Source organism: Schistocerca serialis, chromosome 6 (assembly GCF_023864345.2).
Source record: "Schistocerca serialis cubense isolate TAMUIC-IGC-003099 chromosome 6, iqSchSeri2.2, whole genome shotgun sequence".
NCBI lineage: Eukaryota > Metazoa > Arthropoda > Insecta > Orthoptera > Acrididae > Schistocerca > Schistocerca serialis.
Genome location: NC_064643.1, coordinates 290,652,734 through 290,677,358, shown reverse-complemented (window position 1 = coordinate 290,677,358; position 24,625 = coordinate 290,652,734). Strand labels below are relative to the sequence as shown.

General features: G+C 39.5%; 1 protein-coding gene across 1 annotated transcript in view; it reads left to right on the top strand.

Moving 5' to 3' along the window:
- The window catches only part of LOC126484272 (collagen alpha-5(IV) chain-like), a 609,631-nt gene extending 585,405 nt beyond the window's left edge, over positions 1-24,226 (top strand). Inside the window, exon 34 of the mRNA XM_050107696.1 lies at positions 23,234-24,226. Coding sequence (XP_049963653.1) covers positions 23,234-23,560 — 327 coding nt within the window. The 3' untranslated portion in view covers positions 23,561-24,226. The remainder of the gene's footprint in view (positions 1-23,233) is intronic.
- The last annotated feature ends 399 nt before the right edge of the window (positions 24,227-24,625 follow it).

Genomic DNA, 24,625 nt, shown 5'->3' with positions numbered 1-24,625 from the left:
AGGTCCTTGAGTTTTGTCTGTAGAAGGTCTGTCGCTGTCTATACTATTTCTCCAGATCCCGCAACCCCCCTCCCACCCCTTTATTTGTATCATGTATCCCAGTTGTAGTAGGTTGTGATATCGTATGATTTAGCATTTTTATCCATTATTTGTAAGAATCTTTGCATATATATCATTTCCATCAGGTACTACTAATGTAGCTGATCAGTCTGCCATATAATTTTATAATATCCAACGTGCTTTTCCATCCGACACATCACAAACTTAATTTCTGATCTGATATACTAAAAACATAGTCCTGTATACTATAGGATTTAGTTCATCAAAAAACAAAGATGATGTGACTTACCAAATGAAAGCGCTGGCAGGTCGAAAGACACACAAACAAACTCAAACATACACACAAAATTCAAGCTTTCACAACAAACTGTTGCCTCATCAGGAAAGAGGGAAGGAGAGGGAAAGACGAAAGGATGTGAGTTTTAAGGGAGAGGGTAAGGAGTCATTCCAATCCCGGAGCGGAAAGACTTACCTTAGGGGGAAAAAAGGACGGGTATACACTCGCGCACACACACATATCCGTCCACACATATACAGACACAAGCAGACATATTTAAAGACAAAGAGTTTGGGCAGAGATGTCAGTCGAGGCGGAAGTGCAGAGGCAAAGATGTTGTTGAATGGCAGGTGAGGTATGAGTGGCGGCAACTTGAAATTAGCGGAGATTGAGGCCTGGTGGGTAGCGGGAAGAGAGGATATATTGAAGAGCAAGTTCCCATCTCCGGAGTTCGGATAGGTTGGTGTTGGTGGGAAGTATCCAGATAACCAGGATGGTGTAACACTGTGCCAAGATGTGCTGGCCGTGCACCAAGGCATGTTTAGCCACAGGGTGATCCTCATTACCAACAAACACTGTCTGCCTGTGTCCATTCATGGGAATGGACGGTTTGTTGCTGGTCATTCCCACATAGAATGCGTCACAGTGTAGGCAGGTCAGTTGGTAAATCACGTGGGTGCTTTCACACGTGGCTCTGCCTTTGATTGTGTACACCTTCTGGGTTACAGGAATGGAGTAGGTGGTGGTGGGAGGGTGCATGGGACAGGTTTTACACCAGGGGCGGTTACAAGGATAGGAGCCAGAGGGTAGGGAAGGTGGTTTGGGGATATCATAGGGATGAACTAACAGGTTACGAAGGTTAGGTGGACGGCGGAAAGACACTCTTGGTGGAGTGGGGAGGATTTCATGAAGGATGGATCTCATTTCAGGGCAGGATTTGAGGAAGTCGTATCCCTGCTGGAGAGCCACATTCAGAGTCTGGTCCAGTCCCGGAAAGTATCCTGTCACAAGTGGGGCACTTTTGTGGTTCTTCTGTGGGAGGTTCTGGGTTTGAGGGGATGAGGAAGTGGCTCTGGTTATTTGCTTCTGTACCAGGTCGGGAGGGTAGTTACGGGATGCGAAAGCTGTTGTCAGGTTGTTGGTGTAGTGGTTCAGGGATTCCAGACTGGAGCAGATTCGTTTGCCATGAAGACCTAGGCTGTAGGGAAGGGACCGTTTGATGTGGAATGGGTGGCAGCTGTCATAATGCAGGTACTGTTGCTTGTTGGTGGGTTTGATGTGGACGGACGTGTGAAGCTGGCCATTGGACAGATGGAGGTCAACGTCAAGGAAAGTGGCGTGGGATTTGGAGTAGGACCAGGTGAATCTGATGGAACCAAAGGAGTTGAGGTTGGAGAGGAAATTCTGGAGTTCTTCTTCACTGTGAGTCCAGATCATGAAGATGTCATCAATAAATCTGTACCAAACTTTGGGTTGGCAGGCCTGGGTAACCAAGAAGGCTTCCTCTAGACGACCCATGAATAGGTTGGCGTACGAGGGGGCCATCCTGGTACCCATGGCTGTTCCCTTTAATTGTTGGTAAGTCTGGCCTTCAAAAGTGAAGAAGTTGTGGGTCAGAATGAAGCTGGCTAAGGTAATGAGGAAAGAGGTTTTAGATAGGGTGGCAGGTGATCGGCGTGAGAGGAAATGCTCCATCGCAGCGAGGCCCTGGATGTGCGGAATATTTGTGTATAAGGAAGTGGCATTGATGGTTACAAGGATGGTTTCGGGGGGTAACAGATTGGGTAAGGATTCCAGGCATTCGAGAAAATGGTTGGTGTCTTTGATGAAGGATGGGAGACTGCATGTAATGGGTTGAAGGTGTTGATCTACGTAGGCAGAGATACGTTCTGTGGGGGCTTGGTAACCAGCTACAATGGGGCGGCCGGGATGATTGGGTTTGTGAATTTTAGGAAGAAGGTAGAAGGTAGGGGTGCGGGGTGTCGGTGGGGTCAGGAGGTTGATGGAGTCAGGTGAAAGGTTTTGCAGGGGGCCTAAGGTTCTGAGGATTCCTTGAAGCTCCGCCTGGACATCGGGAATGGGATTACCTTGGAAAACTTTGTATGTGGTGTTGTCTGAAAGCTGACGCAGTCCCTCAGCCACATACTCCCGACGATCAATTACCACGGTCGTGGAACCCTTGTCCGCCGGAAGAATGACGATGGAACGGTCAGCCTTCAGATCACAGATAGCCTGGACTTCAGCAGTGGTGATGTTGGGAATAGGATTAAGGTTTTTTTAAGAAGGATTGAGATGCAAGGCTGGAAGTCAGAAATTCCTGGAAGGTTTGGAGAGGGTGATTTTGAGGAAGAGGAGGTGGGTCCCGCTGCGACGGAGGATGGAACTGTTCCAGGCAGGTTTCAATTTGGATAGTGTCCTGGGGAGTTGGATCATTGGGAGTAGGATTAGGATCATTTTTCTTCGTGGCAAAGTGATATTTCCAGCAGAGAGTACGAGAGTAGGACAGTAAATCTTTGATGAGGGCTGTTTGGTTGAATCTGGGAGTGGGGCTGAAGGTGAGGCCTTTGGATAGGACAGAGGTTTCAGATTGGGAGAGAGGTTTAGAGGAAAGGTTAACTACTGAATTAGGGTGTTGTGGTTCCAGATTGTGTTGATTGGAAATTTGAGGTTTTGGAGGGAGTGGAGCTGGAAGTGGGAGATTGAGTAGATGGGAGAGACTGGGTTTGTGTGCAATGAGAGGAGGTTGAGGTTTGCTGGAAAGGTTGTGAAGGGTGAGTGAGTTGCCTTTCCGGAGGTGGGAAACCAGGAGATTGGATAGTTTTTTGAGGTGGAGGTTGGCATGCTGTTCTAATTTGCGGTTGGCCTGTAGGAGGATGCTCTGAACAGCTGGTATATCCTCTCTTCCCGCTACCCACCAGGCCTCAATCTCTGCTAATTTCAAGTTGCCGCCACTCATACCTCACCTGTCATTCAACAACATCTTTGCCTCTGCGCTTCCGCCTCGACTGACATCTCTGCCCAAACTCTTTGTCTTTAAATATGTCTGCTTGTGTCTGTATATGTGTGGATGGATATGTGTGTGTGTGCGAGTGTATACCCGTCCTTTTTTCCCCCTAAGGTAAGTCTTTCCGCTCCTGGGATTGGAATGACTCCATACCCTCTCCCTTAAAACCCACATCCTTTCGTCTTTCCCTCTCCTTCCCTCTTTCCTGATGAGGCAACAGTTTGTTGTGAAAGCTTGAATTTTGTGTGTATGTTTGAGTTTGTTTGTGTGTCTTTCAACCTGCCAGCGCTTTCGTTTGGTAAGTCACATCACCTTTGTTTTTTGATAAATTTTTCCCACGTGGAATGTTTCCCTCTATTATATTAATAGGATTTAGTTCTTCTGATAGTTCTTTAGGAGCTAAAAGGCTGGCATTATAACTATTACTATATTTTACGAAAAGGATAGATTGCCATTCACTGTAAAGATGATCCATTGAGTTGCAAACAGGCTCAACAAAAATACTGTTACACAGTTAGCTTCTGGCCATAGCTTTCTTCAGAAAAGAAAACACACATATTCACAGAAGCAAGTACACCTCATCCACACGTGATCACGTTCTCCAGCAGTTCAGACCAGAATATTGTTGATATTATGAGCTGGAATTTCAATTGTTTGTTATTATATTTTTGTTCTTAATTTTACTTTATATTGTTGTCATGGCTGTGACTTCTTTTAACAGCTTGCTATTTACTTTCCCTTCTTTATGCATCATCTCGAAACCCACTTCTGACTCCAATCTCACTCATGGATCTATTTGCATAAAGAGGAGCAACTTTTCAGAACATATAATGCCAAAGAAAGCAAAATTTTCAAAAGAAGTAAAAAAAAAAAAAAAAAAAAAAAACACACACAGAAAAAGTATTTCATTAATTTTTTCGAATTTTACTCAAAATGCTCAGGGAGAGCTGTTGATAAAAATGTGTTTATTACAAAGTAATTTTTTGTTTTACTTTCATTATATGAAGACTTTAGTGGGGGACTAAATGCATTTTGTTGTGTCCTGTCGGACAATATGGCGTTTGATACAAGCTTCTATGGACATAACACAGTTTGATTAGTTTTCGGCAACAAGGAGCTGGTAAATAAATTTTATATTTCGAAAATTCACATTTTAATATTCAATACAGTACTTTCACTCTAGAAGTAGAAACAGAAACATAAATGCTCTTAATGTTGACATTATTTTTCCAAGAACAGATTCCTCTCCTAAACGATCACAGACAATACCTTGGGCAATAAGTTTGGTACATGGAAGGCTGCTAATTTTGGTGAAGAACTTAAGTACATCATTTTCTCTCCAATTTTTTGCAAATCAATGGCTTAGTAATTTTTCTTGCACTTATTTTCTTGTGTAATCCTGTTCAAAGATGACACAGTGAGTCTCCTTGCTAATTTGCAGAAATCTGTATCCAAATTTCCTAATCAAAAAAAGCACTTTGAAAAATCATCAAAAAACTAGTTGAGATGAGTTTTGATTTTCACTTTATTACACTTTCACCTATCATGTATTTATTCAAACGAATCCATTTCAGACCACTGATCACATTTACAGGCTTCAAATTTTTACTTAGTTCCTTCTCAATCTTTCATCAAAATCCTTGTTTCATACACTTTTGCCTAAACTTCCTGGTATGTATTTGGATTCAATATTTTGGACATTTTATGAAGTTTCTTTCTTAGTTGGCCAAAAACTGAGTCAGCAGGTAAAAAAGACTGTTCTCAAATTGAAAAGCAGAAAAGAACATCATTCACATGCACTGTAGATTTTCTTCTAGCTAAAAAAGGTTAAAATCGATGAAAAACATGCATCCACTTTTACTATACCCTCCAAATTAAAATACAAAAGCTTACATGACTGATTTCTGTAAGCTACATCAGAGTGAAAAAAGAAGACATATGCAACAGTGCTGCAACACTGAAAACTACTACCAGTTGGTCATGTTTGGTCAGTTGAAAGATTTCATTTCAGTCCACCAGTCTTGCATTGTAGGCAACACTGCTTAATAAAATAAATTCATGGATTTCATACAGTCTGACTCATTCATACCAGAGGACAAAATGCTATTTCCAGAATGAGATTTTCACTCTGCAGCGGAGTGTGCGCTGATATGAAACTTCCTGGCAGATTAAAACTGTGTGCCCGACCGAGACTCGGACTCGGGACCTTTGCCTTTCGCGGGCAAGTGCTCTACCATCTGAGATACCGAAGCACGACTCACGCCCGGTACTCACAGCTTTCCTTCTGCCAGTATCTCGTCTCCTACCTTCCAAACTTTACAGAAGCTCTCCTGCGAGAGCTTCTGTAAAGTTTGGAAGGTAGGAGATGAGATACTGGCAGAAGTAAAGCTGTGAGTACCGGGCATGAGTCGTGCTTCGGTAGCTCAGATGGTAGAGCACTTGCCCGCGAAAGGCAAAGGTCCCGAGTCCGAGTCTCGGTCGGGCACACAGTTTTAATCTGCCCGGAAGTTTCAAAATGCTATTTGTTGCTTTTACTACTTTTCAAAGCTCTTTTTGAAGGTTTTAAAACTTGTTTTTATGGGATCTGATTGTAGAAGTGTGTCGAGTGGGTCAGAGAATACTTTAATTTTTATGAAGCTCAATTTTGTCCACCAGTGGACATAAGCATTTTGAAAAGTTGCTCCTCATATATTCTTGTCTCATACTTCCAGGGTCCAATTAATGTGGGTCTCCTATCAGTTTTATCATCAGCATGTGTTTCAGTTTCTGATGTGGTGTCCAGAATTTCCCTTCCATAAAAGAGAGCTTATTCCTACCAAGATTTCACAAAAAATTGGTGTTCCGTCAAAGTATCCATTGCATTAAAGTGAGGTACACTGCATGAAAGAAACAGAAAAAAATGAAAAAGAAAAGAAGTGAAGCACACAGAAGACATGGTCGGTTGTCAACATAACTTCATACACATACACACCATCACCAGTTACATAAACGATTAGAGTTGCAATTCTCTGTGACATGTAAAACGACCACCAAAATGCATTAGTGTTGTTCATGTTTAGTTGTGTTGATGGGCCTGGTAGAGTATATGAGGTGTGTGAACAGTGTCAGACGTTGAGTGACCGCTGTGAATGACCCAGAGATTCTGCACACTTGTGTGAGACAGCACCTGACAGAGTCTGAAGGGGTCTCATTATGGGTCTCCATTTAGCCAGATGGTCGAATCGTGCAGTATTCAGATTTTCAGCACATTCAGATGAGACAGTGGTCCAGTGAGGTCTGCAAATTTGTCACAAAGGTTGTAGTTGACCATGTCTGACCACCGCACTGGAGGACTGCTGTATTGTGCACCAAGCACATCATATCCCCTTCACACCTTTGCTTGTAATCTGAGAATAAATAACGGACTCCCTGCAAGATTCTGTGTTGTCCTGTGTAATTGGCCAGAGACTAGAGGCAGCCAGACTGGGGAGTTACTGTATGAAATGTAAGAGGTCATTATCATCACAACACTAAACAGCTGCAGTGGAAAGGTGCCACTTCTGCGAAGCATGGACTGCAAATGAATGGCACTGCATTGTGTCCTGCATTTCCCAGGATGTCCATCACTGGTCAATTTGTCTAATGTTTTGGAGAGGCACGACAGTGTTACTCCTGGCATCATGTGTGGGGAGCCATCGGTTATGACTTATGGTCACAGCTAGTTGTGACTGAGGGAACTCTGATGGCACAGTGGTATATTGTGGACATTCTGTGTCCTCACATGTTACCTCTCATGCGACAGTATTGTGGTGCCGTTTTCAACAGGACAATGCTCATCCACATATATATCTATGAATCATCTGTTTGACACTGAGGTACTCCTGTGGTCACCAAAATCCAGATCTGTCCCCATGAGAAGTTGTATGGCACCAGCCCGGACGTGAACTTCTTCGCAGTACCAGTATGTCAAGTACCAGTTTGAACAGTTATGGACAAAATTGCCTCAGGAGAGGTTGCAGTGGTTTTATGACATCCTTCTCAACCAAATCAGTGCATGCATCTAGCTAGGGGGAAGGGCGGAGATGCAGTGTCATAATAATGATAAGTGGGCATGCTGTCGAGTTCTTTGTGCATTTTGTAATAAAAAAAATAACATCACATAGGCTCTCAATTCATTAAGTTTCATTTCAGGGTGTTTTGTCAGACAGTGTATTTTTGGTAAATCAGCAGCTACTAGTCCAGTGCTGATGGAATTGTTGTTTATACTTTTTCAGTGCTTTTTTGACACTTTTTGCTGTGTCACATGGGGTTATGCTTCATTTTTTAATAAAGTGTATTAGTTTTTTGTAATCCACGATAGTTTCCCAATTACTAAACAATTACCTGTTTTCTGCTACAATATGCGTAAACTTTGCTTCCATCTCCTAAGTGACAAGTGTTGAGGGTGTGGTCAGATCCCAATAGTTCCTTCAGTATTGCCCACATTGGCTCATGTTACATGGGCGTTTAACAGAGTATTTCATCCACAACACTGTTGATTTCCTTAGAGAAACTTACTCTTATCAGTTTACTGTCATTTGATATCACAAAATGTGCTTCTTCTATTATGTCTGTGATAGACTTCCCACCCAGTCTTTCCTACCTGCACCTGAGTGATGGTGTTCATTGAAGTCTCTAATAATCAACTTTGTATAGGGCATGCAGCTTTACTGTATGGATAAATTGGGTAAAATATTCTGGAGGTAAAATAGTCCCCCATTCGGATCTCCAGGCGGGGACGACTCAGGAGGACGTCGTTATCAGGAGAAAGAAAACTGGCGTTCTACGGATCGGAGCGTGGAATGTTAGATCCCTGAATTGGCAGGTAGATTAGAAAATTTAAAAAGGGAAATGGATAGGTTAAAGTTAGATATAGTGGGAATTAGCGAAGTTTGGTGGCAAGGGGAACAAGACTTTTGGTCAGGTGAATACAGTGTTATAAATACAAAATCAAATAGGGGTAATGCAGGAGTAGGTTTAATAATGAATAAAAAAATAGGAGTGCGGGTAAGCTACTACAAACAACATAGTGAACGCATTATTGTGGCCAAGATAGACATGAAACCCATGCCTACTACAGTAGTACAAGTTTATATGCCAACTAGCTCTGCAGATGATGAAGAAATTGATGAAATGTATGATGAGATAAAAGAAATTATTCAGGTAGTGAAGGGAGATGAAAATTTAATAGTCATGGGTGATTGGAATTCGAGAGTAGGAAAAGGGAGAGAAGGAAACATAGTAGGTGAATATGGATTGGGGCTAAGAAATGAAAGAGGAAGCCGCCTGGTAGAATTTTGCGCAGAGCATAACTTAATCATAGCTAACACTTGGTTCAAGAATCATGAAAGAAGGTTGTATACATGGAAGAACCCTGGAGATACTAGAAGATATCAGATAGATTATATAGTGGTAAGACAGAGATTTAGGAACCAGGTTTTAAATTGTAAGACATTTCCAGGGGCAGATGTGGACTCTGACAACAATTTATTGGTTATGAACTGTAGATTAAAATTGAAGAAACTGCAAAAAAGTGGGAATTTCAGGAGATGGGACCTGGATAAACTGAAAGAACCAGAGGTTGTAGAGAGTTTCAGGAAGAGCATAAAGGAACAATTGACAAGAACGGGGGAAAGAAATACAGTAGAAGAAGAATGGATAGCTTTGAGGGATGAAGTGGTGAAGGCAGCAGAGGATCAAGTAGGTAAAAAGACGAGGGCTAGTAGAAATCCTTGGGTGACAGAAAAAATACTGAATTTAATTGATGAAAGGAGAAAATATAAAAATGCAGTAAATGAAGCAGGCAAAAAGGAATACAAACGTCTCAAAAATGAGATCGACAGGAAGTGCAAAACGGCTAAGCAGGCATGGCTAGAGGGCAAATGTAAGGATGTAGAGGCTTACCTCACTAGGAGTAAGATAGATACTGCCTACAGGAAAATTAAAGAGACCTTTGGAGAGAAGAGAACCACTTGTATGAATATCAATGGCTCAGATGGAAACCCAGTTCTAAGCAAAGAAGGGAAAGCAGAAAGGTGGAAGGAGTATATAGAGGTACTATACAAGGGCGATGTTCTTGAGGACAGTATTATGGAAATGGAAGAGGATGTAGATGAAGATGAAATGGGAGATATGATACTGCATGAAGAATTTGATAGAGCACTGAAAGACCTAAGTCGAAACAAAGCCCCGGGAGTAGACAAGATTCCATTAGAACTACTAACAGCCTTGGGAGAGCCAGTCCTGACTCACCATCTGGTGAGCAAAATGTATGAGACAGGCAAAATACCCTCAGACTGCAAGAAGAATATAATAATTCCAATCCCAAAGAAAGCAGGCGTTGACAGATGTGAAAATTATGGAACTGTCAGTTTAATAAGTCACGGCTGCAAAATACTAACGCGAATTCTGTACAGACGAATGGAAAAACTGGTAGAAGCCGACCTTGGGGAAGATCAGTTTGGATTCCGTAGAAATATGGGAACACGTGAGGCAATACTGACCCTACGACTTATCTTAGAAGCTAGATTAAGAAAAGGCAAACCTACGTTTCTATCATTTGTAGACTTGGAGAAAGCTTTTGACAATGTTGACTGGGATAATCTCTTTCAAATTCTGAAGGTGGCAGGGGTAAAATACAGGGAGCGAAAGGCTATTTACAATTTGTACAGAAACCAGATGGCAGTTATAAGAGTCGAGGGGTATGAAAGGGAAGCAGTGGCTGGGAAGGGAGTGAGACAGGGTTGTAGCAATGTTATTTAATCTGTATATTGAACAAGCAGTAAAGGAAACAAAAGAAATATTCGGAATAGGTATTAAAATCCATGGAGAAGAAATAAAAACTTTAAGGTTCGCCGATGACATTGTAATTCTGTCACAGACAGCAAAGGACTTGGAAGAGCAGTTGAACGGAATGGACAGTGTCTTGAAGAGAGGATATAAGATGAACATCAACAAAAGCAAAACGAGGGTAATGGAATGTAGTCGAATTAAGTTGGGTGATGCTGAGGGAATTAGATTAAGAAATGAGACACTTAAAGTAGTAAAGGAGTTTTGCTATTTGGGGAGCAAAATAACTGATGATGGTCGAAGTAGAGAGGATATAAAATGTAGACTGGCAATGGCAAGGAAAGCATTTCTGAAGAAGAGAAATTTGTTAACATCGAGTATAGATTTACATGTCAGAAAGTCGTTTGTGAAAGTATTTGTATGGAGTGTAGCCATGTATGGAAGTGAAACATGGACGATAAATAGTTTGGACAAGAAGAGAATAGAAGCCTTTGAAATGTGGTGCTACAGAAGAATGCTGAAGATTAGATGGGTAGATCATGTAACTAATGAGGAAGTATTGAATAGGATTTGGGAGAAGAGGAGTTTGTGGCACAACTTGACAAGAAGAAGGGATCGGTTGGTAGGACATGTTCTGAGGCATCAAGGGATCACCAATTTAGTATTGGAGGGCAGCGTGGAGGGTAAAAATCGTAGAGGGAGACCAAGAGATGAATACGCTAAACAGATTCAGAAGGATGTAGGCTGCAGTACGTATTGGGAGATGAAGAAGCTTGCACAGGATAGCGTAGCATGGAGAGCTGCATCAAACCAGTCTCAGGACTGAAGACCACAACAACAACAACATAATTGAAATACATTACATTCCTCCCCGTCCAACAACAATGTTCCTACCCCCAGACCACACAGAAGCATCCCCCTTGTCACCCAATATTATCCTGGCCTCGAAAACATCAACAAATTACTCCGCCAGGGATATGACTTTCTCAAGTCAACCCCTGAAATGAGATCATCCCTTGACAAAATTCTCCCCACACCACCCAGAGTTGCCTTTCGTCGCCCCCCTAACCTCCGTAACATCCTTGTTAAACCCTACAATATTCCCAGACTACCTTCTCTACCCAGCGGTTCCTACCCCTGTAACCGACCCCGCTGCAAAACCTGCCCCATGCATCCCCCCACAACCACCTACTCCAGCCCCGCTACTGGTAAAACATACACAATTCAAGGCAGGGCTACGTGTGAAACTACACATGTCATTTATCAACTGACATGCCTGCACTGCACAGCCTTTTACATCGGCATGACAACAACCAAACTGGCTGAGCGCATGAACGGACACAGACGAACTGTCCGCCTAGGAGATGCCCAATACCCAGTAGCGGAGCATGCCCTCCAGCATAATTCTAGGGACCTAGGAACCTGCTACACCGTATGTGCCATTTGGCTTCACTCTGAACTGCAGAGATGGGAACTTGTACTCCAACACATTCTTTCATCCTGCCATCCCCCTGGACTGAACCTATGTTAAACAACCTCACTCCCATTCACTCTTCAGTCTTCTCCTCTTTCCCTTTCCTCTTTAGCCATTCACGCATCTTTTCATCCTATATAGTTGTGTTTATCTTTATACTATATACCTCTTTACTTCTGTATGCATCCTCTTTGGTTTGAAGCTGGCACAGTACTTACAGTAGAACATCTTTGGCTTCCCTCTGACAACCATGCCTCCATCCTTGCTACCCTCCCTGTTTACCTTTCCCTGTTGCTTCATAACCTGGGTTGTGAGTAACTGAATCCACTTTCCCTTCTTCCCTTTTTTCCCCTCTCTCCTCCCTGATGAAGGAACAAAGTTCCGAAAGCTAGGAATGTAAATTTTCAGTTCTGTTTTATGTGTATCTATCGGCTGTACTGAGCTGAGGTAAGTACTGGCCAGCCCCTCTATCTCTTTGTTAGTATTTGTTTCACATAATTGAAAGTAACCATTAGGTCTCTCAGTAGCTTCATATTAATTGACATCCAGTAATCTGAACACATCCTCTTACATGTACAAGTGGAAATGCCTGTAACGTACTTTTGGATTGTCTTTATGTGCAGATCTCTGGCCTCTTATGTATTACTCTTTTATTAGCAAGGCAGTGCCCAGTACCTGCCCATCTTGTTGTTTTAGATTGTGTTGTATCCAGGAAGGTGTGAATGCAGATCTCTTTTCAGCCTAGTTTTGGAAGCAGCACAATTGTGATTTGCAGTCTTTCGATAATCTGCACCAAGCTATCCTTATCTACCTCTAGAGGGAACTGTCCACTGTAAAATCCTATTTCTTGTTAAAACAATTGCAGGCTTTCATCTAACTGCACTGCCATTAGAACCAGCTCTTATACTGTCAAGCAACTTCTTAACACTTCAATTATGTTGATTGTGAGGACCAGTTTAATTTAATATATAAATGACTTACCATTAGTGATACTTTCATTATAGTTGTACCTGTTCAAAAGTTTGTGCTAGTGGTGAAGAACGCCAGTGCTGAATCTGCTGAAGATTCATGTCTGTGGGAAAAAATGAATTCCTTAGACAAACTTACTCTTCATGTGTCTGTGTATGTGTTGGTTTGTTTTTAGTCTCAGATTAAACAGTGTGAACCATGGTTATCTTTGACTGGAGAAATTTCATGGATCACGGCAAGTTCAGCTGCTAATGTCAGTTCACATCTGAGTGACATTACAAAACAACGCCTCTGTTTTATGCAAATATAGTTAAAAAGAAGTAAATAATAAATGTGGTGTTATTAATACAAAAACTGTTAAGTACATCCACTATTGCACTGCTGAAGGTCAAAATGTATAAACTTTAAGGTTAGGTTAAGGAAATATTGGCTATGTAAGTAATGAGTACAGATAAGGCAATAACTACGCAAATTGTATTCAAATTTTAACTACAAAAGAGGTGCATAAACTGCTATGATAACTGCATGCATGTTTGTGAACAAAACTACACTGAAGCACCAAAGAGACTGGTATAGGCATCCATATTCAAATGCAGAGATACGTAGACAGTCCTATAATAATGCATCATCACTAGTCTGTGTCAATGCTGCTGCAAGTGTGGCTGCTTGATGACTGATGCCATCTTAAGAGAAATGTCACTTATACTGCACTTCCTTATCTAACTGTAGCGCGGCTTATGCAACCTACCGGAAGTGAATTTCAGCCTGGCAGAGCTCAAGTAATAACTAGGAGCTATGCCTGCTGGGCTCCTTCTTTAATACTCTTTCTTAAGTATTGTAGATAAGCATATTATGCTATTTTATGGCACATATATATCAAAGTATGTTGTAGTGGCAGCAAGACTCACAGAGATGCCCAGAGGTGCCTCACACAGAGAGCTACAACTCCAAGAAGAATTGCTTCTCAGCTTTTGGAAATATCAATGTGTAGACTGTTTTTGTTTTCTTTTGTTTTATTTTTTTTTTTTATAAAATCTCATGGGAGATAAGGAAACGATAGATACTTTATTTTAATTTCTATAATAATGTGTCACATCACCAACAACATTAATCTTGCTACAATTAAGAGCTCCTTTAAGCCTTATGGACACAGAACCTGAATCATTTATTTTATGATGATTCCTCATCCTGAGAACCAACGGCATTGTAGACATATAATATATACCTCTGTCTCTGTTGTAGACTTCACATATCTGAAATGTCAGATACGCAATAATTTCTCTACTATTAAAAGTCTCCAGCCCTGCCACAGTGTCTACTTTAGGACCACGTACTACAGCCGCAGTAACCCAACCATTACCATGTCCATTAGCATCTGCTATCGTAAGTGTGAAATTCAATATGCATCCACAAAAGACTGAAGGGCCATGCAAAATAACTTGGGCACCTACTCCATTCTTCATACTAATAGCATTATTATCAATAGCTTTATATACTGTAAGGCGTGACTGCCTTCTGCTCCTATAATAACGTGGCATCACTAGTCTGTGTCAATGCTGCTAGCACTTCCTTATCTAACCGCAGCGTGGCTTACACAACCTACCGGGAGTGAATTTTAGCCCGGCAGAGCTCAAGTAATTTATTTATTTATTTATTTATTTGTCCATATAAATCTCTTTTTAAGTACATATATTGTACACAGGATATTGGACAGAAAACATTTTTTGGCTATTGGATTTTCAAATATCAAACATAAATTTTATAAATTTTTATGACAAATTGGATCTATACAGTTAATAATTACAAATTTTTGAAATACTGTATATTTATAACTTATTTCTACAATTAAAGATACAAATTACATTTTTTCTTGCATAAGATACTGTGAGACTGAATAGTAGCAATTTTCAGGAGGTAGGATGTCACAGACTTTTTAAAGCTTTGTAGTTCAGTAAGAGATTTTATATGTCTTGGTAATCTGTTGTAAAGTTTTGTTCCTGCATGATATACACCTTTTTGGCATAATGTGGTGTTACAATGATTGACGTGTATGTCACTGTCTGACCTGGTACTGTAATCATGGACACTTTTGTTTTGAGGAAAAAGGTTTTTTTTTTCTCAGTATGCTTTTTTTGACATGCGTGACTATTTCCAGTATATAAATGCAGGGAAGGGGTAGGATCTTTAGATCTTTAAAGAAAGGTTTGCATGATTTTCTGCTGCTCACTTGTTTCATTATTCTTATAATTGCCTTTTGTTTCCTGAAAACTGTTATGGCCTGATGTACATTTCCCCAGAAAATGATACCGTACTTCAGTATTGAATGTACACGAGCAAAGTATACAGCCCTAACTGTTTCTGCACTAGTACTGTTGCAGAGAATTCTTACCACATAGCTCATTTTTGCTAGTTTTGAATTTAGGGCTGTGATATGAGTGTTCCATTTAAGATTTTCCTGGATATGAATCCCGAGAAATTTAGTTTCATTGACAAAACTAATGTTTTGGTTATCCATACATATTACAGGTTGTGCCGGATTTTTATTTTGATCAGTGTGGAAATTCATTAGTACAGTTTTTTGGGGATTAACTATTAGCCTGTTTCTGGTAAACCATTCAGACACTCCTTTTGTAATATCTTTTGCAGATGCAGTAAGATTTTCTTCATTATTCCCTTCAATCAATAGACTGGTGTCATCTGCAAACAGTACTGGTTCAGAATCCCTAACGTGTGATGGGAAATCATTAATGTAGACCAAAAAAAGAAAGGGACCTAAAATGGAGCCCTGTGGAACACCATGAGTTAGTCCACATGGTTCTGAAACGTGTACCTGGAGTTCATTTCCTTCTGTGTACTTAATTTCAGTTACCTGAGAACGATATTCCAAATATGATTTGATCCACTGATTTGGCACACCTCTTACACCATACCATTCGAGCTTCCTCAGGAGTATAGAATGATCAATCACATCAAAAGCTTTTGTTAGGTCCAAGAATAAACCTGAGATATTTCTGTGGTTGTCCACTGCATTTACGACATGGTTTATCAGATTGAAAGTGGCAGTTTCAATTGATCTCTGTGGTCTGAAGCCATGTTGACACCCAGAAATAATATTATTCTTGTCGAAGAATGTAATTAGTTTTGAAAGGAACACTTTTTCAATAATTTTCGAAAACCCTGACAATAGAGACACAGGCCTATAGTTACCCATACATTGATGATCACCTTTTTTATATAGGGGTATTACTTTTGACATTTTCAGTTGCTGAGGGAAGACACCACATGATAAGGATGAATTGCATATGTCCAATAAAGGTGAAAGTATTTGTCTTGCTGTTATTTTTATAATATAATCTGGAATATCATCAATACCAGTTGAGTACTTACTCTTCAGTGAATTAATGGTATTTAGGAGCTCTGTTGGGCTTACTGGACTGAGGAACATGGATATATTATTTATTTCAATAGATGAAAGTTCTTTCCATGTTGTATTAGGTGGATTTCCAAATTTTTCCTTCACTAATTTCCCAGCAACAGTTGCATAGTAAGAATTGAAACTATTTGCAACTTCCCTAGGGTCAGTGACATTATTGCCATCATGTGATATCACAATATTTCTGTGAGTTGTCTTCTTCCCAGTAAGATCCTGCACAGCTTTCCACATGGACTTAGTTAACTAGGAGCTCTGCCTGCTGGGAGTCTGGTGCAGTTGTTAGATCAGTTACTGGCAGGTTGAATGTGGTGTTACAGTTGGCACACAAGCAGTGGGGGACAGCTTCTTCAAGGTAGTGATGAAAGGTAGTGCTGAAGTGGGAATTTTTCCGTACGTCCATTTCACGAGTGTACCATGAATAACAGGAATACAATAAAACATCAAATCTCTGACATTGCTGCAGTCAGAGAATGATCCTTCAAGAATGGGGCCAATGATGACTGAAGAGAATTGTTCAATGTGACTGAAGTGCAATCCTTGAGCAGATTTCTGTAGATTTTAATGCCGGACCATCAACAAGTGTCAGCATGTGAATCATTCAATGAAACATCATCGATATGGGCTTTTCGAGCTGAAGACTCACTCATGTACCCTTTATGACTGCACAAGACAAAGCTTTATGCCTCGTCTGGGTCCGTCAACACTGACACTGAACTGTTGATGCCTGGTTGGACGAGTCTTGTTTCAAATTGTATCGAATGGATGGACAGGTATGGGTATGGAGACAACCTCATGAATCCATGGACATATCAGCAGGGAACTGTTCAAGCTGATGGAGGCTCTGTAATGGTGTGGGTTGTGTGCAACTGGAGTGATTTAGGACTTCTGATATGTCTGGATACGACTCAGACAGGTGACACATACGTAAGCATCCTGCCTGATCAACTGCGTCCATTTATGTCCACTGTGCATTCTGATGGACTTGGGCAATTCCAGCAGGATGATGCAACATCCCACATGTCCAGAATTGCCACAGAGTGGCTCCAGAAACACTGCTCTGAGTTAAACACTTCAGCTGGCCATCAAACTCTGCAGACATGAACATTATTGAGAATATCTGGGATGCCTTGCAACATGCTGTTCAGAAGAGATCTCGACCCCCTCTTACTCATACGGATTTGTGCACAGCCCTGCAGGATTCATGGTGTTAGTTCTCTCCAGCACTACTTCAGACCTTAGTCGAGTCCATGCCATGTTGTGTTGCAGCACTTCTGCGTGTTCATGGGGAGCCTACACAACATTAGGCAGATGTACCACTTTCTTTGGCTCTTCAGTGTAGTAAGAAGCATATGCAAATCAATTAGTGATTATAAGTTGGTGGCTCAAAGGTTGTGTCCTGGAATACAGTATCTGAGATTCGATTCCCGGTCAGTTCGTGGATTTTTTTCTAATTTCCCCTTCTTTTGCCTGTGTTTAAAATATGAAAAATGACATTTTTTTTTTTTTTTTAATTTAAAGTCAAAGGAAAACTAAATCATGTGGCAGTTATTATGGCTGCAGCATTTGATTTTACTTTTCAGTTTTACCATTCTTATTCCACATTTCAGAAGCATGCACTGTACTTTTTTCTTATGTTTGCACCAAAGGCAATCTCCTTTTTGTAAATTTCTCCCTGAGAAGAACATTTTCTGTGGTCTTTTTTTAAAAAAATATATATAATGTGTTGCTTCCACAGTTAACATACACTATTTTTCTTACCCGCTCAATGTAAACATTCTCTCCTTCATCTTCATTTTCATTGCAATAAATGAGAAGAACACTCTCATTTGAAGTTACAGTAATTTCCTGATTTACTGAAGTTGTGAATAAAGTGCTACTTTCATTGTTATTTAAATGCAGCTAATTCATTTCAAAAAATTTATCCAAGCATAAAATTATATCTTGTCAAGTATGAATACCTTCTAGGTCCTTTTCTTAATATAATAACACATTTTCAAATTTTCCCAGTCAGATCTGTCCCTTTTTTCCGTGAATTAAAACCAGCAGCAACTCCTTTCCACATGGTTTCCGGCAATAAATCATTTTTAGCCAAGGAGAAGTTAGAGGATCACACCTTTTTCTGCTTATTTTCCTCCATCTTAGCAACACTACACTTTCGATAATAAATACTATGTATCAACAATGTATGATTAATATCTGCCATTGAAGCATGATAATCATTTGATGGTTGATTGTGGCAGCATTACCAAGCATGTTTCATGCTAATTTAGATCAACATTGAACATTGTACAGTCAGTCCAAAGTTTAATATTACACAATAGAATGGATTACTGAACAGAGTTCAATTTCTGAACCACGGTCAAAATTGGTCTCTAGTCAGTAATGTCTCTGCAACTGACCCTTAGTTTTTGAAACATTTGTTGTGCAAACAATTCATTATAGAGGAGATTAGAGGTGGAGTGATTGTCATGTTCACATATGATGTGTTGTTCAGTTGGAGAGACTCTACAGGGTATCTTACATCATGCCTTTGTGATTTATTTCATGTTGATGCAATATTCTGGAAAAGATCTGTCATATAACATATGGGATTTTATTCAGTGGACACAGCTATCATAGTGTTCATTGATATCATGTTGTCCCATTCAGCATGTGCATTGTTGCTGCCTGTGACAATGACAGTGAGGGCAATTGTAATACCAGGTTTCTGTATGGTTTGACTGGACATTGGCTCCACTAATCACAAATGGTCGCTTTTAGCTTATGCAGTATTTTCTTGAACTTCTTAGGGTAGCATTTTATTTTAATTACACTGTGTCACAAATGGAATTTCTTCCTCTATTAGGCTGGACATTAACTTTTTTTAATTCCTTGTTCAATCACTTGAAATGATATACATGCATGAAGCCCTCTCTGATTAAAAATTATGATTCCTCCCAAACTGTTTGTTGACACATTGGTGCTGGTTGCAATTTTAATCTGATTTCCAACTTCCAGTTCCATATGCAAAATTTGTGATGAGTTGATACTAAGCCCTATCATGGAACTGAACTCACTTATGTAGTAGTGTACTGAACTGGTGTAATTTGAAACTTATATTTTGGACTTTGTTTCTTGGCTTGGATGTTGACTAAGCCTCAAGCAGATTTGTATTCTTCAGCACGAGAAGGTGGAAATTTGCAAAGAGAAATGCAGGGAGGGCAGCAATGCACAAAACTCCATATTAATTTTTGTTTTCTACCTCTCCATCAACAGAAGTGCAATATTGCAGAGATATTTTATAGAAACTCCAAAAAAACCTTCGATAAACCTCTCAGAATGTGAAAGATTTCTTCTTATATGGTAAATCTAAGACAGCCACCTTCTCTCTTCTCTCAAAAAAATAATCTTGAAAAAGTTTCAGCAGACATTGCAGCTTAGAACAGCCTCCAGTCATCCACAGTGGTTTGAAAAAAATCAGTCTCAAGTAACCCAAGTGTTGTATTGTATTAACAGTAAGAGCTCTGGGACTGAAGTCAAGCTAGCTATTTATTTCACATCAAACTACATGAAGGAAAAATTTTCACCATGAATGTGTCAGAGAAACTAAAAACACTGTTAATCGGTTGACAAAAGAAAATTCACCTGACAGTTAACATTGCATAAGAGCTTGCAGGAATTACGTGGACAATGTGCGCATTCCACAAAGTTATGACAGCTTCTGGCTTGCCGTGACTGCTGGTCAGATACAAGCAACTCAGCTCAGTTCAGCGATGCACTGCTCATTGCCATTGATATACAGTGACATGAAACAATAAGATATTTGCTTCTATGTTAGCATGTACCTAAACAAATCCAAAAATAAGGGAGAGGGCCCTTATATCTGGCTCTAAAGAGAAATGAATGAATAAGAACTGCATGTACCTACTCTTATTTCTCTGTTTCTTGCCACCATTGGTAAAATGGTTTTGGTTTGTCCTCTTAGGCATCCATATGAGAGGGAAGGGTGGCAAGAGATGGTACTTGACCCTTCTGGAATCTGGAATGCGGAATTTTTTTCATTACAGATGCCTCATACACATCTAGGGGTGATTTTCTGTGCTTTTGATAAATCTCTCATTTAGCCTATTGCAGCACTTTGTCAGCATAATTCTGGTTGTATGACATATCTTGAAAGTGACCAACTCATTTATATAAAAAAATTCAAATTTGCAGTCTTGCTTTCACCCTGGACAAATTTCAGCAGCTGCCCTTGTTTGTCCTGCATGTAATTATTTGCATTCACTGTTTTTGCCATTTATATTTTCTTCTTTAAATGACTTGCTTTTTGTTGCCTCTGTATACATATTTGGATTCTTAACTGCTACAAAACTGTGTAGTAATGGCTGCACACTATTACTACAATGCCCCAAATTTCCTCTTGTTTACAATCACTGCATATGTTTTGTTGCAGCACACTCATGTTTGTGATGTGCGACCTGGGTGTATGTATTAACATAATTATGATCGAGAACTGGGTGTATTCAAAGCAGTCCAATAATTAGTGAAACATACAAAAATATGTTTGTATCCTTTAAGGATATTCAGCTTTCTTACACACACAGAAAATAGTGTTCCTTACCATGCCATGCATTTCAGTAAAGCAGTAAAGCTTTTTGAAAAATAAATGGTCTAAGCACTTGACACACATTGTGTGGAGGTAATTTGGTCCCATGCAATTTATGTGATTTATCCAGCATGACTGGTAGTAGAGCATTAAGCTGGGTGCACTTCAAAACATGAAAAGTCATTGTATCATACGACTTTGACATCAAGTCACAATTGGAATTGATCAACTCATACAAATACTGGATGTAACAATCTGTATGAATATGAAATGGAACTCCCACAGAGGCTCAGTTGTATGTAAAGCTGGTGGCACAATTTGGTCCATTGATACAATACTAGGAAAATACAATGAGTCTTCAAAAGAGATTGCTAACTTGTGTGACCCATCCTACAATACTGCTTAAGTTTGTGGGATCTTTACCAAATGGGGGTGTTGGGGTAATGAATAAACACAGAGACGGGCAGCACAAATGGTCACAGGTTTGTTTGACCCATAGGAGAATGTCACAGAGGTGCTGAAGAAACTGGAAGTCAGCTATCCTGTGAGTTTCAGAAACTGGTGTTTTAAATGATGAATGTAGGAGTATTGTAGAACCCCCTACATATCACTTCCATAGGCATCACAAGGTAAAGACTAAATTAATTATACTGCACACAGAGGCAATTAAACAGTAAATTTTCCCTGCTCCATAGATGAATGGAATGGGAAGAAGCCCTAATAAATGGTACTTTGTGAAGTACCCCAAACATGCACTTCATAGTGGTTTGCAGAGTATGGATGTAGATGTAGTTCATGATGAAGATATCAAAATATTGCACACAACAACAAAAAAAAAAAAAAAAAACTGTGAAACAGCCGGAGATCTGAAAGCATATTATTGTTTACCAATAATATGACAGATTAGAGTACCTGTGTGTGGGTTCATACTTATCTGCACAACAGATAAATTTTTTCTCCATATCTGCATCCTGTGATGAAAACAGTAAATTTAGTCAATTAGTAGAAAGTAGAAAACAATTTTCTTGTGGTGTTGCAATTCTTTTTATTTCTGTGCTTGCTAAGAGACAGAAAAATTCCAGGATCTGCTGAGAATTGACGCCAGGCCTTTGGATGTATAGTCAAACACTACACACTTCACCTTATGTAACATAATATTCAAACATTAACAGATATCGTCATGTGTCTTGCATTAATCTACATTTGAAAATAATATTCTGTTTGTGTGGAAACACACAGCTACTATGTCTCCACGATTTGTTAGATACAGTTAACTAAGTTGCTTCATCCAAAACAGAAAACATTACTACACAGTGTACATGGAAATACATGCTCAATGGATGTCAATAAACCTGCACTTTAGAGTCTTTGGTAAATTAATGATATTAACATTTCTTTGTGGATAGTTAACATTCAGTCTGATGTCAGAGTATGACTGTCTACTCATCCATTTCATTTAGTCACCAGACTTCTGTATTTGATGCACATTATTTAACTGTGACTGACATGGAGATATAGTAGCTGTATGTTTCCACACAGACAGAATATTATTTTCAAATGTAGATTAATGCAAGACACATTATGGTATTAGCTAATGTTTCACAATCAGTTTACATAAGACTAAATGTGTAATGTTGGACCACATATCCAAAGGCCTTGTGTCAATTCTCAGCAGATCCTGTTATTTTGCTGTCACTTATTACTTAATTAACCTCTGGCAATGACTTGTTAATGTGAAAGTTGCACTGTGGTTTGGGGTATAGGTCACCTTATAACTGACTAAGCCAGAAATGTAGTAGGAAGTCAGTGGCCTACAATCTTTAATAGGACAATGCCTATTCAATGTGGTATTCAAACCAGTCTTTAAGCTGAAGTCAGCTTTATGATCATAATGATTCCAGCCAACAGATAACAGAAGGAGAAAAGAAAGAGCAAAATCTATAAGGATTGACTGGTGAGCCAAATGTGTCATCGAAGTTAAGGGGAAACTATGAGTAGACCTTGATCAAAATAACAAAATGATTGATATTTGAGCATAGGAGAGGGGAGGGGGCAGTCTTGTTGTTTTATATTTGACTGCACACACAATGTGGCTGCTGCAGCAACAGCTGAGCATTTCTGTACTGAATAAAATCACATGCTGCCCAGTAACATGCAATATTGGGCATGCTTAGCAGAGAAGTAACATTCTTGTAATTTTTATGCACATTTTCAAAACAAGTCTAGGACATTCTGTCATTCAAATTCAATATTATACACAGAGAAGGAATGCAAATAATGAAAACTGGTCACACGTGTTACATCACTGCTCGCTAGTTTCATTTGCAACTGACTGTAGCAACTGATACCTGAGCTAGCAGAGTAGTATGAAGATGGTGACCAGAATATAAGACATGAACAAACTCATTCTATTTGGTTTTTAATGTCTTGTGAACAAGCATCTGCCAATCACTTCATTACTGATCCAATCATAGATAGATTCTTCCTTCAGCTCTAAATATGAGTGTTTATTTCCCCTAATTATAAAATGTGGTTGCAATCAGGAACCATATTTCTTTGATTGTGTCCTTGTCTTGTGTAATGCAGGTATTTCTAAATGTAATTTGCTTGTTTTGTGACTGCAGCACACCGATGCTGGAGCAGAAGGAAGTGGTCAGTCACTTGTTTCACCTGGCTCCTGCCTGGAGAGTTTCCGACCAAGGCCATTCATTGAGTGTCATGGTTTGGGCCGGTGCAATTATTTCACTACAGCATATTCTTATTGGCTGGCCACCATCGAGGAATATGAGATGTTCAGAAGACCAAGGCAGCAGACGCTGAAGGCAGGCAACCAAGAAGCTCGTGTCAGTCGCTGTGCAGTCTGTATTAGGCAGAAAAGAAGAGGTTCTAGTGATGGATTTTCTCTCCCTGATGCTGGAGAATATAGGACGGGTAGACGTCGCTTTGGATAAATTCTCAGCAGATGCATGTTGTAATGCACATATAAGAACTATGTTCAGTTTTTCCATCATTTACATGTAACTGCTGACAGTGTCAGAGAAGAACTAAGTAATGCTAAATTTATGTGTGGTGTGCTTTTTCTACCTGGAAAACATTTTTCTATCGGGAAAACATGAGTTTATAAGAGAATGCTTAAGTAAGTTTCAGTTGTGATCGATGCAGCTGGATGTTATGGAGAATGATGCAATAACTACAACTAACTGAAGTATTGTCTTCATAGAGGAGGAATATTAATTTGTGCCATTAATTCAGTTTCCTATTATTAGCATAAGTTATATTTAATATAATGACATTTTAGGAACTGTTCTATTTATGTACTGAATGCATGGTGCTATAAGTGATAGTAATATTGTAAGTGCTATCATGTTAAATAGATGTCATTTTGTAAAGTATTTATAAAATTTAAAAGAGTTTAATGAAGTCACTGCCATCTCACTGCCACTTGGAGCTGTACTAATGTAAATAGTAAAACATAAAACAAACAATGCAATATGTGATGGACACTGTAAAAATGCCACTAAGAATTTTGTTTGTTAATAGGGAAATCAGACTTGTGCACAAAACAACAGTGCATTGTATTTTGTACAGCATCAAATAAATGTATTGTTTTTTTCTTATTTTTTAAATGATTGTTAATAATATCATACTTTTAATTGCCAAATTATGAAGTTCAGTTAATACTGTAATATCTTCTACTTTTAACACACTTTCAGTTTTAAGCACCTCTCCTGAACGTTACCAATTTATAAATTTTATGTGTCCTTTAATTCATCTGCAGCAAATGTTGTTAATTTGTAATAGAGCAGTGGTACTTGAAGAGAAGTTATAGTCTTGTGGGCCAAAGAATTTTTATCACAAGAAATTAACTTGCAAATGATAGGTGGTGATTTACCACTCCTGATCACTTAGCTGTGCATCAATGAATAGGTTTAAATTCCAAAGCTCTCCACAGTGGTTCATGGAATGAGGGCATGTGATACTATTTATGGTGGTCTATCCATTGGAAGAGGATGTTA